The following is an 18,610-nucleotide window of genomic DNA, read 5'->3' as shown; positions in this document are numbered from 1 at the left end:
ATCACACTATTAGAAGTATGACTTAATGCCTTTCATGTTTATTGATGTATTCCAAGTTATTAGCATAGTACCTGGCACTTGGTAGGCACAGAATATGTATTTACTGACAGAATGAAGCTCTGAATCACAGCTAACACATTATCTTAATTCACATTCCACAAACTATTTTAATCAATAAACCCCTTAAAGAGTCTTTTGAAATTACATGGGTAACTGCAACTCTCCAACATATGATGGATTACAGACGGGAAACATAATGGGTTGCATGCAGAAAAACTTGCTGTGTCAGGAGATACACATAGGAATGTTACATGGGAAACAATTCTTCTTTTCGCAAGTCAATCTTTTCTGTTTTCATAATCTTATTTGCAATCTGACTGACCAGTTTATTCCAAAAAAGTTAAGCAACATTTTATGTTCCTTAGATTTCACTCAAGAATACCCAGTGATTACTGCAATTATTATAACCTACAGAAATAGCAATTTCCCAACCCTGCACTTTTTATTAGTCCAAATTCACAAAAATATTAAATGTTATAAGAACAATGCATTAATATTTTACTACCATATTTCATCAATACTAAGACACATTCTTCCACACAATAACATCTCTGAATTTGGGAGGTATCTTTAATTGATGCATCTTATTTACAACTCTGTTGTGGCTTAGTTGGCAACATTATTTCTAAGTGGCGCATAAAATATCAGTATATCTCTCAATCAATACTGTCTTAGGAAATATTAGAAATTGTAGTTCAAACTTTCAATTTCAAGCAATAGTTTCCCTATCCTCCCAGCCACTCTCACAACATAAATACATAACTGAAATGTTTAATTAGAAAAACTATCCAAACACAGTTCAATTTCATATAAAATATTTAATTTTTAAAACACAGGCTATTCATTGTCACATAAATATCTTCAATTTTATGTTAGCTACTATGGTCAGCAGAATTAACAAGTGTGACTATTAAGAATAACTTAGATACTGTCACTTATAGGAAAAATCTAAAGCTCTAAGATTCACCATATTGAAATTTCAGATACTTGAATACTGTAGCTATTTTGCAAAAATTCAAAATATTTCTTCACTTCCTGAAAATGTAGTTTCATCATAAGTTGTTAGTACTTAATATCGAAATAAAAGCAAAATAACTTTTTCTTTCATTCACTTCTCCCCAACAAAAAAAAATTCAATCAAAAAATAAAATGGCCAACTGACATTATTTTATAGCAGTAAAATGGTAAATTTTAAAATATTTGTACTGTCACCATATACTATTTTAAACAAAGTTTCACAAGTATGATAGGGGGCACAGGGTTAAAAAACTGACTTTAGAGATGGAACAATTTCCATTTTATAACAGTTGTTTCAACTTAAAGATGCCAATAAAAACATAAGTTATCAGGAGAGAACAGTTAAAACAAAATGTAATTAGCACAACTCATTTCCAGAGTCTATTTTTTTCCATTCAGTGACTGGTTATTTAACTTTGGTTGCTTTCTAGAATTATTATAATTATCTGTGTGTGTGAGTGTGCACAAAAAGTTATATTTGATACCATTACAGATTAAATAAGAACTTGTCCATCATTCTTTGTTGCTTTTAATTAAAAAAAAAGTGTTGAACTAAGTTGCTCTAAGTTTGGCAGAAGTCCTAATAAACCTCACAGAAGGTGAGAGAAGGGGAAAAGGTTTTCCCTCACTTTTCCTTTGCTGCAGTAGATTCAGTCTAGGCAACGTTTCCAGTTAACAAGTGAACAGTTACTGTTTTTCTTAAAATGACAATTGTGTTAACTTAAAATATGGTGTTAGCCACACCTCCCACCATGAACATTAACGGAATTATTCAAATTCTGTTATTATGCCTTGCTTCTATGCTACTAAGCCCTCCCATTATCCACGGCAAAAAGGAACAAAAACATATGGCAAGCCTGAAAGAAAACAGTGCTCTGAAATTCTCGTTAAGCTATTACTTTCAATCACTTAAATGACAAAACTTTTTAGAACTTAATTGGAAGTAACAAAGTACTGATTGCAGTTCTACCTTTCTATATTCTCATTCTCTAAGAGAAGGTGGTAGTGGAAGGTAACATAGCCCAGAGAAGCAAAAAGGAGGAAGTGGGATAGGCAGAGAGAACGGATCTAACAGGAACTGAATAGGCATACCCCAAACACCCAAGAGCTCCCTTCCTCTTCAATACAAATGTATTGATTCCCTTTAGAGGACAAACTGGTATAAAGGTTAACTACTTTTTCAGACCTTAAGCTTACCTGTTAAGGCACTTACTTACCCTCCCCAACCCACCCATATTTTTCATATAAAACCCACTATTTCATTTGAATGCATTTTGCTACGTTATGATAATCTGCAAAATAAAACAAAAATAACATTGACCATTTCTTTTATAAAACTTGCATCAAGAGAAAGGTTGTGTTTTATTTTCTGAAATGAGCACAAAGTACACCTTTCACAATAACACTGAAAGCAGGTGCAGAGACTGACAGTGACCTTTGACTAAAGGTAGCTTTGTAGAAAGAAAAATACCAAGTAAATCAGTGCCCTTTCTGATTGTTGTAAAACTGGAGAAGGGAGGGGTTGGTTGGTTGGTTGTTACATAAAAGTTGGTCCAAACTTACAAAAAAAAAAAAAAAAAAAAAAAAAGCACAAATGTGCATAGTTCAGATCTGCAAGAGGGTCATAAAAGACTTTATGTCCCTAATATTAGCATCCACTTAAAACTGCAAGAATACAAAATAAAATTGTTAACTAGAATTTGTGAAGATGTACAATCAACAGATCTAGTTTTTAGAACAGCATGAATTTAAGCAAAGGGTTTTTTTTTTGGTCTTTTTTTTAAAACTATTGTATGCAAGACCCTTTTCACATAAAAATAAAGCTGTTGTTGAATTATTATTATTCAAGTCTCTTGGACTGCTGCCTTAAATTGCAGCTAGAAAAGTCTTTCCAGATAAAAATGATGTGCCTGAGGAAAAACTGATACTCAGTATGGTAGCCCTCTGCCTCGACCTCTGCCAGCTGATGTGCTAATGTGTCCCCTGTATCCTTGTGAATATCCAGGTCCTTGGGCAGGAGAAGTCCAGGTCTGTCCATGCATGAGGCTGGGGCCACCTGGGTTTTCCTGTAAGGTACCACCATAGTTATAGTTGTGCATCTTTGCTGGCAAAGCATGAGTACTCTCTGGCCCTGTGGAAGGGTCACTGCTGTTCGCCAGGACTGCAATGGGACCATGGCTATATTCAAATCTGTGGTCCTTGTCTCCACTAAACAACATCGGACCAGTATTGAGGTAAATGTCTCCATATCCAGCTACTGAACTGGGAAATGACTCGGAAAAGACAGAAGGCTGAGGTGGACCACCAGAATGAGATGAAGTAGTAGTAGTACTGTAGTTATCCAAAGACTGAATATCTGAGTTTCCAATGAAGCTATGTCGTTCCAATGGTGGAGCAGAGCTACCTCCTAGACCATCATTACTAACATAAGGAGCAGAAGAGAAAGAAGAGGGTCCAAAACTGTCCTTGTAGTCTGAAGTGGGTGCATAAGTGTCTCCTGTCTGGTAATCAATACCACCTTCTCTTTTGGGATCATCCTGGGGCTGATGCTGAGCTAGTAGCTGTAACAGGGCTGCTTTCACTCCGGCATGAGGGTCAGTTAATGAAGAACTAGTGGTGGGTACATGCTGGTTTTCTGTCCGATAATCCAGATCTTCTTCAGTGACTGGTGGTGGTTCAGGTGGTTCAGGAGGTCGTTGATCAGGAGGCAGAATACGAGGCCGGTCTGGTTCTGGCGTGAGCTCTAATCTCCTCATGTCTTGATGCTGAATGAGATCATCTTGCCCTAAGTGGGGGGGAAAGAGTCAAAATTTACTGTGGAAAACTAAATGTTCAAAATAGTTAATGCTTCCTGTGGGTGGTACTAAAGAGCATTAGAAGTTCCATCTCTGCCCATACTCCCCTCCCCTCAAAAAAGAAAAGAAAAATAAATTAAATAAAAAGGAAAAGGGTTTTTAAGTACTAATATTGCCTGCTACTATTTAAGCCTATGGTTACTGAAAAATTGTATATTTGACTTTTCAAAGATATCTCATATCTACCTGTTTATTGCTTGAAGAACAAAAGCTACTGTATATGCAAAGTTTCTGCCTTGGTCAATCATCCTGTTGTAGTTGGAGTAAAAGATTACTTCTTAACCTTAGGTTTACATGAAAAGAATCTAATAACTAATAATCAGTTATATCACACATGGCTAATTTGCTAAAGAATGAATTCCTAGAAGTAAACAGACTAAAAAACTAACCTAAGACCTGAGGATTTTCAGACATTTCCTAGCAATGCCACTAAACAATACATATTATAATCACCAACGACAAGAAAGCAGTGTGAATGAATGCAACTACTGTAGTGGTCGGCTATCTGCAGACTCACCCGATACCGGAGTGCTAGGTTCTGGAGGTGGCCTGAGTTGTAATGGTGCTTCATGTCCCGCTCCATTTTCTCTTTCTTCTAGTAGCACATCTTTCTGCTTTGACTGCTGAGCCTTTATTAACTGAGTCAATAGAACTGCAAATGCGCTCTGCACAGCCGCCTGGGCAGCATCAGTCTCCACTTTAGGCTGGAGGTTCTGAGAAGGCTGAATTCCTCCCAACGGTTTCGAAGACTCCTGTTGTGGTGTGGATGGATCTGTCTGTTTTTCACCTGTTGCCAAAATTCCAGCAGGAAGGTTTATTTTATTTAGCTGCTGTTGAGTCTCAGAGTTTACCTTAATGTTCAACACTTGGACAAAATCAGCCATATTAACACTTGTTTTAGATTGTAGTAGGTTTAGTAGAATTGCCAATTCACTGTGGTTTAACTGTTGTCCAGGGCCTGTTTTTACTAAAGACAAAATTTGTATTAATTAGAATTGCCATAATTTACACCTCCCCCGCCCACAGAATGGCTCTGTATGACCATATGAAAATGCACATTTGTAGAACAGTGTTTAAGCAACACTGTGAAAAAGGAATCTCAGTCTAGTTTAGTTTCATATACATTTATGATGTAACTGTATATAAATTAAAACAAACAAAAAGAACACACTGTGGTGTGTTTTGAGTAAATTATCTTAAGGGTAAATATTTCAAAAGGAAATTCAAGACTACCATTAAAATCCCATACTATAAATATAACCAGGAAATATCACCTGTGAATGGTAACTAGATGACGATGATGACAGCAACGGTGTCAAGTACTTTTTAAGTATTTTATGTCCTTTATTACTCACAACAACAATATAAAACATGCTCTATTATTAGCCCCATTTTTTTAATGAAGAAGAAACTGACATCCAGAGATACTAAGTAACTTGCCTAAGGTCACAAATTCTGTAAGTGGCAGAATTGAAATTTGAACCCAGTATACTCAACTACTGCTTATCTAAAATAATGCTTATTATCTAAGAACCTAACCTTGTATTTATAGTTAATTCAAACTAGGATGTTGTAGACTCTTTTATAAAGTGCACTTTATTCAAATTACTTTTTTAAAATTTTAAGTCACTTTGGGTAAAGATACTAACTAATCATAAGCAAAACAGATTCAGTTTTTTTCTTTATCCAATTTTCAGTTTAGACTTGTGATGGTTTATACAGGTTCTGTGCAAGCTTATCTGAGTTATATACAGGGGTGGTCAAAAGGATGTTAATAATAATAAATAATACAATAATTAATGAATAAATAATAATGTAAAAGTAAACTGCTCGATCACAACCATAAACCTACTTCTGCACACTCCTGTAGAACACAGCTCAAATGCTTATAAATATGTTGTTATAATACAGGCACTGATAAACAATTTCGCCAACTACGTAATAGAAGTGAAACTCCGAAACTGACGAAAGACTGATGATTTATGCTGTCTTTTTATATTCTTGTTATAGATTTTGAGGTCTTTTTTATTATTTAGTATCATTTTTAGATTAATTCAAAACAAACTTTTGTAAATTATTCTTGTGACCTGCAGCATTCATAAGGAGCAAAGTCTGATTACTACACCCCAAGGGCCAGTTTTCCTTGTTTTCCCTTTCATTTCTCTATTAACAGAAGCAGTCTCTGTGAACTCAGAGAAGTAATCTTTAACTATGATGTCTCTACAGAAATGGCACTTCCTTATTTCAAGACACTTACTGATTAATGAAGAAAATAAAGGAAAGAGAATATATTACTATTTAAAAAAAACAAACAAACAAAACAGAATTCTCACTTAATAGTGAGTTAAAAAAAGTACAATAGGCCTCCTGGCTGGGTAGCCCAGTTGGTTAGAGCATCATCCCAATACGCCCAGATTGAGGGTTTGATCCCTGGTCATGGCACATAACCAATGAGTGCATAAATAAACAGACCAATAAATTGGTATTTCTCTCTCTCTCTAAAAATCAATAAAAAGAAAAATAAAAATAAAATCAAAACTAAAATAAAACTCTCCACCATTAAGAGAGCTGTCAATATGTAGGTAAGAAACAAAAACAACATGAGCCCAGAAAAGGCAATTCATTTTTTACCAGCTAAAATAGACTGAAATAACTAACTTCTATTTTATTAGTTTGCCAGTGGAATAAGGACAACAGTTCCATGAACAGGAGTAGAAACAAAGACCTGATCGTCTCGTTACGGAATATGACAACTATCACCTGAGATAGCTGATTACCATTCAAACTTATGCAAGCCGTCTCAGATCCTGTTTCAGTAGTAGGTATATAAAACATGTAACCTATATACAAATTAAGAAAACTTACTGTTGCTTCTATTTTTCCTTTCTCCATATTTTACACATTTTTAACATGAAAAGAAATAATATTGAACTTGATATAGATAGCCTTCATGGTATGTACTACAGATGTGTTTTCCAAAGCTATGTATACCAAGTATTTTCATATATAAGGGGAAATCACTATTTTGAGAAATTCCTAAGAATGGTTCTATACAACACATAACAACTGCTTCTGGTTTTTAAAATAACATGTACTAACACTTTAATGTAGTCTGACCAAAGTCAAGTATGAGCTTGTAGATTACATGGGAAAGTATTAATGGTAACCTTCCTCAAATTTTCTCAGCTAATCTACTCTGTATTTACATTCAATCACCAAAAGCTCACTTTGATTCACAGATCTGTTATAATTAGCTAACTAATCAATATTTACTCACCTCTTAACAAGTACTAAGCTACTTTTTCACATTTAATAATCTGTTAACTCTATACACACACAAATACACAGGTATACTTTGGAAATACTGCGGGTTTGGTTCCACACAAATAAAACAAGTACTGCAATAAAGCAAGTCAACACAAATTTTTTGGTTTCCCAGTGCACATATAAGTTATGTTTACTGTAGTCTATTAGGTATGCAATAGCATTATGTCTAAAAATGTAATATATATCTTAATAAAAAACTTTATTGCTAAAAAATGCTAACCATCATATAGAAGAAAAAAAGCTTTTTCTTCTCATTGGCATTTTCAGCCAGTCAGTAACCTTGTCACTGATGGAGGGTCTTGCCTTGATGTTGATGGCTGCTGACTGGTCAGGGAGAATGGTTGCTAAAGAGGGGGGTGGCTGTAGCAATTTCTTAAAATAAGACAACAACGAAGTCTGCAAAATCAACTGACTCTTCCTTTCACAAACATTTCCTCTGTAGCATGCTATGCTATTCATTAGCACCTTACCAAAGTAGAAATTCTTTCAAAATTGGAGTAAAACCTCTCAAACCCTGAAGTTGCTTTATGAACTATTGTTATGTAATATTCTAAAGCCTTTGCTGTCATTTCAACAATCTTTACAGCATCTTCATCAGGAGTAAGTTTTATCTCAGAAAACCATTTTCTTTTCTCTTTCATAAGAAACAACTCTCATCTGTTAAAGTTTTAGTATGAGATTGCAGCAGTTCAGTCACATCTTCAGGCTCCACTTGCACTTCTAGTTCTCTTGCTTTTCCCACCACATCTTAGTTCCTCTTCTGAAGTCTTGAACCCTCAGAGTCATTCATTTGGGTTGGAATCACCTTCCAAATGTCTGTTAATGTTGATATTTCGGTATCTTTCTATGAATCATGAATGTTCTTAATGGCATATAGACTGGTGAATCCTTTCCAGAAGGTTTTCAGTTTTTTTAACCCAAATCCATCAGAGGAATTACTATCTATGGCAGCTATATCCTTAAAAAATGTATTTCTTAAATAGTAAGACTTTATAGGTGAAATTACTCCTTGATCCATAAGCTGTAGAATGAACTTTGTGCTTAAAAGGCATGAAAAATACATTAATTTCATTGTACACCTCCTTCAGAGATATTGGGTGGCCAGGTGCATTGTCAATGAGCAGTAATATTCTGAAAGGAACGTTTTTTGCTGAGCAGTAGGCCTCAATAAGTGGGCTTATGGTATCCAGTGAACTATGTTGTAAACAGTTGTGCTGTCATCCACACTTTGTTGTCCTATTTATAAAGCACAGGCAGAGTAAATTTAGAGAAATTCTTAAAAACTTGGATTTTCAGAATGGTAAACAGCACTGACTTCAACTTAAAGTCAGTTACCAGCTGCATTAGCCCCTAACAAGAGAGCCAGCCTGTCCTTTAAAATCAGCCCAGGCCTTGACTTCTCTCTAGCTATCAAAGTCCTAGATGGTATCTTCTTCCAATATAAGGCTGTTTTACCTACAATGAAAATCTGTTTTTTAATGTAGTTGTTTAGTGTGCCACCTTCATTAATTATCTTAGCTAGATTTTCTCGTAACTTGATGTACCTTCTACATCAGTACTTGCTGCTTTGCTTTGCATTTTTACGTTTTGATGATGGCTTCTCTCTGTAAACCTCATGAAGCAATCTCTGCTAGCTTCAATTATTTCTTCTACAGATTCCTTACCTCTCTCAGCCATCACAGAACTGAAGAGAGTTAGGGCCTTGCTTTGGATTAGGCTGTTTCTTAAGGGAATGTTGTAATTGGTTTTATCTTCTATCCAGACCACCAACACTTTCTCTATATTAGTAAGGCTGTTTATCCTTCTCAATTGTATTTTTACTACAGTACTTTTCATTTCCTTTAAGAACTTTTTCTTTGCATTCACAACTTGACTAATTAGCACAAGAGGCCCAGCTTTCCACCTATCACTGCATCCAAGATGCCTTCCTAAGCTTAATCATTTCTAGCTTTTGATTTAAAGTGAGATGTGTGTTTCTTTCTTTCACTTGAACACTTAGAGGCCATTATGAGGTTATTAATGGGCTTAATTTCAATATTGTTGTGTCTCAGGGAATAAGGAGGCTAAAGAACAGGAAGAGAGATGGAGGAAAGGTCACTGGAGCAACTGTCATAACACATACAACATTTATCAAGTACACTGTCTTATATGGACATTGTTGTAGCACCCCAAAACAATGAAAATAGTAACATCAAAGATCATTGATCACAATAAAAATATATAATGATGAAAAACTTTGAAATATTTTTAGAATTACCGAAATGTGACACAGAGACACGAAGTGAGCTAATGCTGTTGGAAAGATGGCACCAATATACTTGCTCAATGCAGGGTTGTTACAAACTTTTAATTTGTGAAAATTGCAATTATCTGTGAAGTACAATAAAGCATAACACAATAAAACAAAGTATGCCTGGCCCTGATGGGTTAGTTCAGTTGTCTGGGCATCAACCCATGAAACTCAAGGTTACCAGTTTGATTCCCAGTCAGGGCACATGTCTGGGTTGTGAAACTGGTCCCTCTTTGGGCGCGTATGAGATGCAACTGATCAATGTTTCTCTCTCACATCAGTCTTTCTCTTTCTCCCTCCCTTCCCCTTTCTTTAAAAATAAATAAATAAATAAAACTTTTTAGAAAAGAAACAAAAACAAAGTATGCCTGTATTTATTTCATATCAGCCTCTTCCTTCATAAAAAAAATGAACTAAAGCTGAGTGCTTTTTGGTTTTTTGAGGCCAAGTGAGGGAGTGGATTCCATTTTTTAAAAAATTAACACTGAAGAGATTCAAACTTCTAAAACCTTTGAGATTCTCTAATATAATGGGACATACATTATGAGTAATCTGCAGCCTTGCAGATGCTGCTGCCCTGTCGACCCCACCATGTTTTCAACATAGCTGTCAACCAACAGCCCCTGGGCCTCATCTCCTTTGAGTTCTTTGCGGACAAAGTTTCAAAGAGAGCAGAAAACTTTCATGCTCTGAGTAATGGGGAGAAAGCACTTGGTTATAAAGGTTCCTGCTTTCACAGATTTATTCCAGGATTCATATGCCAAGGCGGTGACTTCAAAGGCCATAATGGCACAGGCAGCAAACCCCTCTATGGGGAGGCATTTGATGATGAGAATTTTATCCGGAAGCATATTGGTTCTGGCATCTTGTCCATGGCAAATGCTGGACCCAACACAGTGGTACTAAGTTTTTCATCTGCACGGCCAAGACTCAGTGGTTGGATGGCAAACATGTGGTTTTTGGCCAGGTGAAAGATGGCATGAATGTTGTCGTAGCCATGGAGCACTTTTGGGTACAGGAATGGCAAGACCAACAAAAAGATTACCACTGCTCACTGTGGACAACTCTCATAAAGCTGACTTGTGTTTTATCTTAACCACCTGACCATTCCTTCTGTAGCTCAAAAGAGCACCATTTCACTCCCATCTGCTTGGAATGTTCTATAATCTTCATGTTCTCACCGCAGTTCATTGGGTTCCATATTTTCCTCACTCCTTCCAAGTTTAGCTGGATTGCAGAGTTAAGTTTATGATTGTGAAAGAAAAACTAAATTACCATTAAAAAAAAAAGTAATCTGAGGATATTATAAATAGTACAAAAGAGATTCTATTACAATTTTTGACTATTTTCCTGTATTTTTCTTACTTCTTAAGCACTAACAAGACATTAAATGCTGACCCTCAGTGAGAACAGTGTTAATAAGAGACCTACTGACTTCTACACTAGGAGAAAAAAGAAAGTAGAAATCTAATGACTAGTCATATGTAATCTGAGGCCTTTTTATAAGTTAACCTTACCTTGAGATTGTTTAATATTGTGGTGCCACTAGCAATGACACATTTGTACTGATACAAGCAAATAACAAGGAAATGTCAAGTTCAGTGAATAAACATTAATGTTCAACTTTTAACTTCAAATGCTTTAACACTACAGCAATATAACCAAGAGTAGCCACAAAACAATTGGAAGAAAACCAACCCATGAAAGCATTACTAACCAGGTGCTACATTTGAATTGCTCTGAGATTTCAGTTGTGAAGTTGGCAGCACACCCTGGGGTGTGTTGGTTCTGCTGTCATCCAAGCCCAGAGACAAGTCCTTTCTAGGGGCTTTAATTGTGGAAACATCATCAGTCATGCCCATCTGCTTCTGTCTTCTTCGCTTTTTACTCCATAACTCATGACAGTCTTGCCATAAAGGAAGGCTGGGGGAAAAAAGAATTGAATTGTTTGTCAGTGGCATTTCTTAACAACAACAAAAAGCTAAATGCCAACAAAGTTGCCACTTCCCACGCCCACAAGTTGTTGTTGAAGATTTTAAACACAGGCTTTGTCAATTCTTCCAATAAAAATAGAACTTGACACCCCATCTTCTTCAAGACTTCACCTTTATAAGTAGACTATTTTTCTGTGGTTTCTGAATAATCAATAACTAATCACTTATTAAAACTATAATGAAGAATATATGGTCATCAAAGTAGGTTACAATTATCCTTGGTACAATCTTTTAAAGCCAGTTCTATCATAGTACATCATACTCTGAATATGACATGAAAACAAAAGGCAAAATAGATGCCATTTGCAGAAATTACATGCAGGGTTTAAAAAGTTCTAAAGGGTAGGACGTAACATTTGTAAAAAAATTTTTAGTAAAAACTTTAATCTTTTTTATACCCTCATATTTGCTTCTGTTAGCAAATGCTCTAGAATTAAACTGATGCTAGTGGTGTTTCAAAAATAGGTAATCCAGGCTCATTACTCATCAACAAAGAGTTCTGAATAACTAACAACTGTCAAAATAACCCTCAATTCTGAAACAATTCTACCTAAATGTAATTTCATAAACCTGACAATGCTGCAGAATAATTTTTGTTTAAAAAAGACATAAATATTTGACTTATACATGTGTTCTTCTTACTCTAATAATCCAATGGAAAGTTACATTTATGTCTATTTAAATATGAGAAAATTAAGGCTTGGAAAGGTTAATAAACTTGCCCAGAATAACTACAAATTCCCTTAAGCAGCCCCAACCTAGTGATATATCTGCAGTCTTCAACCTGCATATGTTTTCCTCTAAGGGTACTTGAAGACTTTCTAATGGGGTACACCTGGAATTGTTTTAAAAGAATTTCTATATCCACATGTCTTCTTTCCTGAAATTGATCTTTGAGCATGGCCTGCACATCTCGCAAATTCTTAATGCCTCCACTTTTACAATTACTCTTATCTCATGTTATAAAATAAGGGCATATGCAACAATATGGTTGACTCTTAGCAATGTAATATAATATTAAGTAAAGAAAGGTCATTCCCGAAAGATTACAAACAGCATGACAACCCTTATAAAATTAAAAACAACTAAGATTTAAAAATATAAATTGTTATGAGTACATATAGATGGCAACAAAAGTATATACAAAAGAAAACAGGGATGATGATTACCTCAGGTGGGGGAAGGCAAGGGATACAAGTCATGGGATAGGACCAGTGGGAAGGGGAAGAGGGTATGATGTGATTAAAGTAGGATATCTTTAAGATTCTAGCTTTTATTTGGTAGGCTCATGGCTGCTTATCAATACCATTTAAAAGAACTAATTAAATTAAGTAACTAAAAAAAAAGAGAGAGAGAGCCATGCATGGACCAATGATGAATGACACAAGGATTATGATTAAACCAAGTCTATGCACCTGTGGTCCAAAAACAAAACGAAGGCATACCTCTCAGCCATCTTACTATGGTGCATTGCCTCAGCGTGTAAAAACCTCCTGGAGTAACAAACAAAGGGACAATTTGAAATATTGATAGTGGGAAGCTATAAGGCATCATAATCCCGCCAAAGCCTTTCCTCTCCTTTCTCTCTCCCTCTGCATGTGTGCTTTCTGTGTGTATATTATAAGATGTGTGGCCTTAGCCTCTGTTTGAATATTCTGAATTCAGATGTACTGCAGTACTGCAGTAACTGGAGTGACTTCACTTCCTCCGTCCCAAAGTTCAGGGAATGCTTAGATCTGTGAAAGAGTCCCATGAGAGTAAAGCAAAGAAATCCACTAAAAGGTAATTTTAGGGTAAGGCATTCATTCTATATGGAAGATTTTAACACTCATCTCCAGGAAAAATAAACATTACGCAACGAGTAGCTAGAACAGTATAGGTTAGTGATACTAACTCACAGATACACCAGGAATGTTCTCTAGGATGAACAAATTTTTATTTGTACTTTTATTTGTACTTTTCTAAAGGTTCAAATACTGGCTCAGCCACTTTCTTATTGTGTCTCATTAGGCAAGTAATTACGTTTGTGTCTCAGTTTCCTTGTCTTTAAGAAATGAGATAACAATACCGTATGGGGTAGAGGTAATAATATATGTTAACTTACGTAAGTGCTTGGACACAGGTACTACACTCATATTTGATACCATTTATCATCATTCACTATGGTAGCCTAAAGCTATTTTTTTTTTATCAAATCACATCATGAAATATTTATTCTAATAAAGTTGATCATATTTTATCTTAAATTGTTTAATGCTTTATACTTATTAAGGAAAAATAAAACTATAGACTAGCTGCCATTCTGATTTATTTTATACCAACTATACTTTTTCTCTTTTCATTAAATACATCATAATGTTAGATAGGACATCCAATACAATTAATGGAGTTATTTTTGTGTTCTATTTTTTATACCCCACTCTCACTTCATTATTCCTAAAAAGTTTAATACATACACGTATTTCCTGAAGGAATACCATGCCTTTTTTCATACTACATAAATAATTTGTAATTTTAACTATTATATACTACAAAATGAGAGTAATATTGTTTTATATAACTTTTTATTTAAATATTCAGTTGACATCATTATAATTTTGACTGCTTCAGTGATGTATCTAACAAAATTTGAAGTACCCCACAACTTACTACTGATTTACAGAATTTACCAAAATGTGTATTAACATTTCTTTTTAATGGAAAAAAAGAATACAGCCAGCTATGTTCTGATAAAAACTGAGTAAATTTAGGTGACACCTTTGACAATCTGAAGTGTTTCTAATTAGGTTATCTGGCAGACATTTTTTCATATACTGAATGGGATACATCTACTGTTCCAAGGTTTTGACAAAAACATATTATTTTAAAAATGTAATAAAAAACACAATTTATTAAACTGGCAAAGTAGCACTGAAATTACATGCTGACTTATAGAGGTATTTGTTTTCTCCACTATACCACTTTTAAATATAGTGGATTAAACAAATACTAATAAAAGAAAAAGTAACAAGTATAAGAAGATATTTAATAAGTATTCATAAAGCTTCTTTGGTTTATTTTCCCAAAATTTGAAAATTAAATGATTAATGACTGAGTAACATATCTTTTGGCAAGTCATGTGGTTTCTACATCTTTACTATCAAAAAAGTTAGAAAAAAAAGTCGTATGTTTATATCTGAAAGATCATTAAAATAATTTTTGATGATAGATTACTATGTGATTTAGAGGGCATCATGTGGAGGGATTTCAAAGAACTCAGTGATAAAACTATGACAAAACCCCACCTATTCTCAAATGCTTATTTATAAGAATACTTATTAAAAGAAAATTAAAATTTATGTGGAACTATGTACTATTCTAGAGAAGTACAATTAACTGATAGATATGTAAATTGCACAGTGGAAAAAAAATCTCAGCCCAATTTATTTCATTGTTGCATTTCCAACAAAATTTTATTTTTTTTCTTTTCTTAACTGAAATATGTACTATTAATATTTGCAATGACAAATTAATCAAGAAGAAAAAGCTTTGTAGTCAGATTTTAAAAGCCAAATTTCCATTTATATGTATACATATATTTTAAAGATGTATAATAGGGTAATCAATATAATACTTTCAGGCAAAAATATATGTTGCATTAAAAACCTGCAGAAGGCCAGGTGGCTCAGTTGGTTGGAGCATCGTCCTGTTACACCAAAAAAGTTGTGGGTTCAATCCCTGGCAGGTCACATACCTAGGTTGCAGGTTCAATCCCTGGTTGTGGCACATGCAGAAGGCAACAGATTGATGTTTCTCTCTCACATTGATGTTTCTCTCTCTTTCCCCCAACTTCCTCACTCTCAAATCAATAAACATATCCTCACAAGGAATTAAAAAACCCCCCGAAACAACCCTGCAGAAGCAATGTAAGTTCAAAATGAAAAAAGAACGTCAAATTGTCCTTTTGTCAAATGTCAGTATCAAATTAGTTTCTTCATACATTTTCTAAGTGAATGTTGGTAAACATAAAGATGCAAAGACATTTTGATTCCACCAAGTAGAGTATGTTTTTAAGAGTGATGTAACTGCTCCTTTTAAGTGTCAATATTTATGATACACTGAAAATTACCTTTCCCAACTATTTAAACCCTTGATTTAAAAAGTTTAGATGTTAATTAAAAATGTACTTTGATACAGTTTTGCCAGAATTTTTTTCATGTGTACTACTTAAATCATGAGATCAATTTAGCATTGCCAATAAAGGGAGAAAAACTGCATTATATTCCTCTTGACATGCTATAGCAGGAAGCACACATCACTATGTTGGTAGTATTCTTGCCTCGCCACATCCAAAGTTACTCTAACTTTGATCACAAGAAAACAATTAAAGCTAGATTTTAGAATGTTTTTCAAAATAGCTAGCCTCGATGCTTCAAAAATGTCAATGACATTGAAACCCTCCCCAAAGAGTAATTAAAAGCTGAAGACACATGAATGCCAAATGAAATGTGTAAGCTCTGAATAAACTCTAAATTCCCCATAGTGTGAAAAAAAATAAAAAGCTGTAATTTGACCATAGCAAAAATTGGAGAAATATGACTATTAGATATTGCAATGTTACATACCTTCTGCTTTATAATGGTACTGTAGTTCTACAAAATTAAGTCCTAGTTCTTATATATACATGTGAATCATTTATAAATGAAGTGTCACTTCCACAATATAACATTTTAACAGTTCATAAAAAAAGTTTATATAGAGTGATAAAGCAAATGTGTCTGTGTCCAAATATTAATAACTGTTGAATATAGGTGAGGGATATATGAATACTCATTATTTTTTAATTTTAATGTAAATTAGAAAATTTTTCAAATCCAAAATTGAAAAGTTCTTGAAGGGATACTGGAGCCAAAGTTTCAAGACTGCTGATATTTACTGATAAGCAAAAAATAATAATAATTTAAAAATTTAAGAAATTAATTAATTCAACAACGAATAAATTCAGTTCCCTCAACAAGGATGATATATCCTTAATGCTTTTCAAATCATCCCACAAAAATTATTCAAAGACAGCAAAAACTTAATGAAGCTGAATATGATGGTCTCAAAAATATAGTAAGCCCAGTCTAAGTGGTAAGTGGAAGAATCAGGATCTGAACTCCAAAGCTTATGTTAGTTCATTTACAAAATGCAAACTGTATTACATAAAAATATTTTATTATAGGGATAGGCTTGCTTTTATGATGCTCATCATTTTAAAAATTATTAAGAAAATCCCTACAAAGTTTCTAGCTCCCACCAAGAAGAACCAAATGGACTGTCTTGTCTCCTCTCCTTTCCCCAAATCAAATTCTAGATAAATTACAGGAGCCACAAGACAGTGAAATTTCAAAATCCAGCTGTTCTGACTCCCAAATTCTATGCATTCCATACCCCTGCCACTGGATAATAAATTTATTCTCTAAAGGCTTTTGATACTATTATTCTTTTATCCAACGCTAAAAATTTTCTATTATATAGTTTGCCAAGAAATATTTTATAATTTCTTTCTCTTACTGGACTAACTGGAATTTGAGAGCTGGCTCCATCATGTTTTACTATATTTGTATTCTTGGGCAAGTTTTTTAACCTCTTTGAGCCTGCCTCCTCCTCTGTAAAATGGTGATGATAATAATAACATCCACCTGAGAGAACTATGAAGATTAATGTAACACATAAAAAAGTTTAGCTTCAGCACTCAAAATTTTAGCAAGAGCAAGTAGTAGTATAACCACCAGTAGTATGGGCACTACAGTAATAAGCTGCAGCAGCAATATTTTCTTAAAGTTAAAATAAATTAATAAAATTAGCTAAAGGAAAGGCTACTTTTGCTAGTCCTATAAGCTGAACATTAAACAAGGCTCTGCAATCTAGATGTGCAAATTATGTTTTACTGTTATTCTATTTCTTTTGATTTAATTTAATCATGGAAAAGCTTCTGTTACAAACAAATGTCATTAAAAACTGTCCAGATTCTTTAAATATGGGACTTAATAACAAAAAGTCACTTACTCTGGTGGAGGCATTTTTGAGGGTTCCACATCCCGCAGGAACTCACACTGAAGAGCTTGTTCTGCAGTGCAGCGCTTACTAGGATCCAAGGCGAGCATGTAATCAAATAAGTCTAGTGCAGCTGCAGGAATACTGACATGAGAGGAATACAAAAGTCATGCATGTTCTTTGAAGTAAGTTTAATGTTTCTTTACAAGCTTATTTCAAATATTAGCATTTTATAACATTTACTATACTTCAGTCCAGTAAATTCTAATTTTCCTTTGAAAAAAAATATTTTTACATATTTTTGTAACTATTCTAAATTTTAAATTTGACAAAAAAATATATATTTTATTACTGTACAGGCGGTTAGGTGTTGTAACATAAATTAAGAATTGAACAGAATAGTTTCCTACAACAAAATTAAAATGGGAGCTCAAGTAACTTGAAAAATGTTTCATTAAAATCTAAAGTACCCTAAAAGTTTTTCATGTAAGCACCTACTCTAACACAGAAAGCCAAACCACTGATGCCATATATGGTAGTGAAGTGGTAATTTGCATGAAGAAAGGGAAACTCAAAATATAAGTGACATAGACTAAATGTGATAGGTCTACTCTTGAGTCAATATAGGACAGAGTGACATTTAGAATTCACAAATAACATGAAGTAAAATTCAGTGCAATATGGATGTTTAGGCATCCCATTCTTACAAAACAAATTCTTCTCTTAACTTTCGACGATATTGCTTCTTTGGTTTCATGGTGTTGAAATACGGCAGTTTGATTACATCGGGCCACACTGCAGGACATGGACTCCCACATATACGGCTAAACACATAAAAAGAAGTACATCACTATAAACTACATTTGCAAAATAATAAACACAACTGCTTTACAAAACATCAAGTCACTTAAGTCCTGACATAAGTATAGAAATTTTCATTAAATATTTCAGTTATCTCAACTTAATTACTTGTTTTAAGAAATTTATTTTCAGTGGATAGTCTAATACTCCAAATTTTCCAGTTCCTAGAAACCCTTATTTACAAAATC

At 34.1% G+C, this 18,610-nt stretch overlaps 1 protein-coding gene across 2 annotated transcripts in view; it reads right to left on the bottom strand.

Moving 5' to 3' along the window:
* Positions 1 to 2,358: 2,358 nt before the first annotated feature.
* CDK13 (cyclin dependent kinase 13) overlaps positions 2,359 to 18,610 on the bottom strand; it is a 119,004-nt gene continuing 102,752 nt past the window's right edge. Inside the window, exons 10-14 of one of the 2 annotated variants that reach the window (XM_054564113.1) lie at positions 18,269 to 18,385; positions 17,574 to 17,705; positions 11,267 to 11,472; positions 4,450 to 4,899; positions 2,359 to 3,862 (exon numbers count right to left, since the gene is read on the bottom strand). In XM_054564113.1, coding sequence (XP_054420088.1) covers positions 3,006 to 3,862; positions 4,450 to 4,899; positions 11,267 to 11,472; positions 17,574 to 17,705; positions 18,269 to 18,385 — 1,762 coding nt within the window. In that variant the 3' untranslated portion in view covers positions 2,359 to 3,005. The remainder of the gene's footprint in view (positions 3,863 to 4,449; positions 4,900 to 11,266; positions 11,473 to 17,573; positions 17,706 to 18,268; positions 18,386 to 18,610) is intronic. The other variant, XM_054564114.1, reaches the window with a different exon arrangement.

This window comes from Pteronotus mesoamericanus, unplaced genomic scaffold (assembly GCF_021234165.1).
Source record: "Pteronotus mesoamericanus isolate MK-2021 breed Mesoamerican mustached bat unplaced genomic scaffold, CSHL_Meso_final scaffold_85, whole genome shotgun sequence".
NCBI lineage: Eukaryota > Metazoa > Chordata > Mammalia > Chiroptera > Mormoopidae > Pteronotus > Pteronotus mesoamericanus.
The sequence above is the reverse complement of the archived record's forward strand: the minus strand, read 5'-3'. Positions and strand labels throughout refer to the sequence as shown.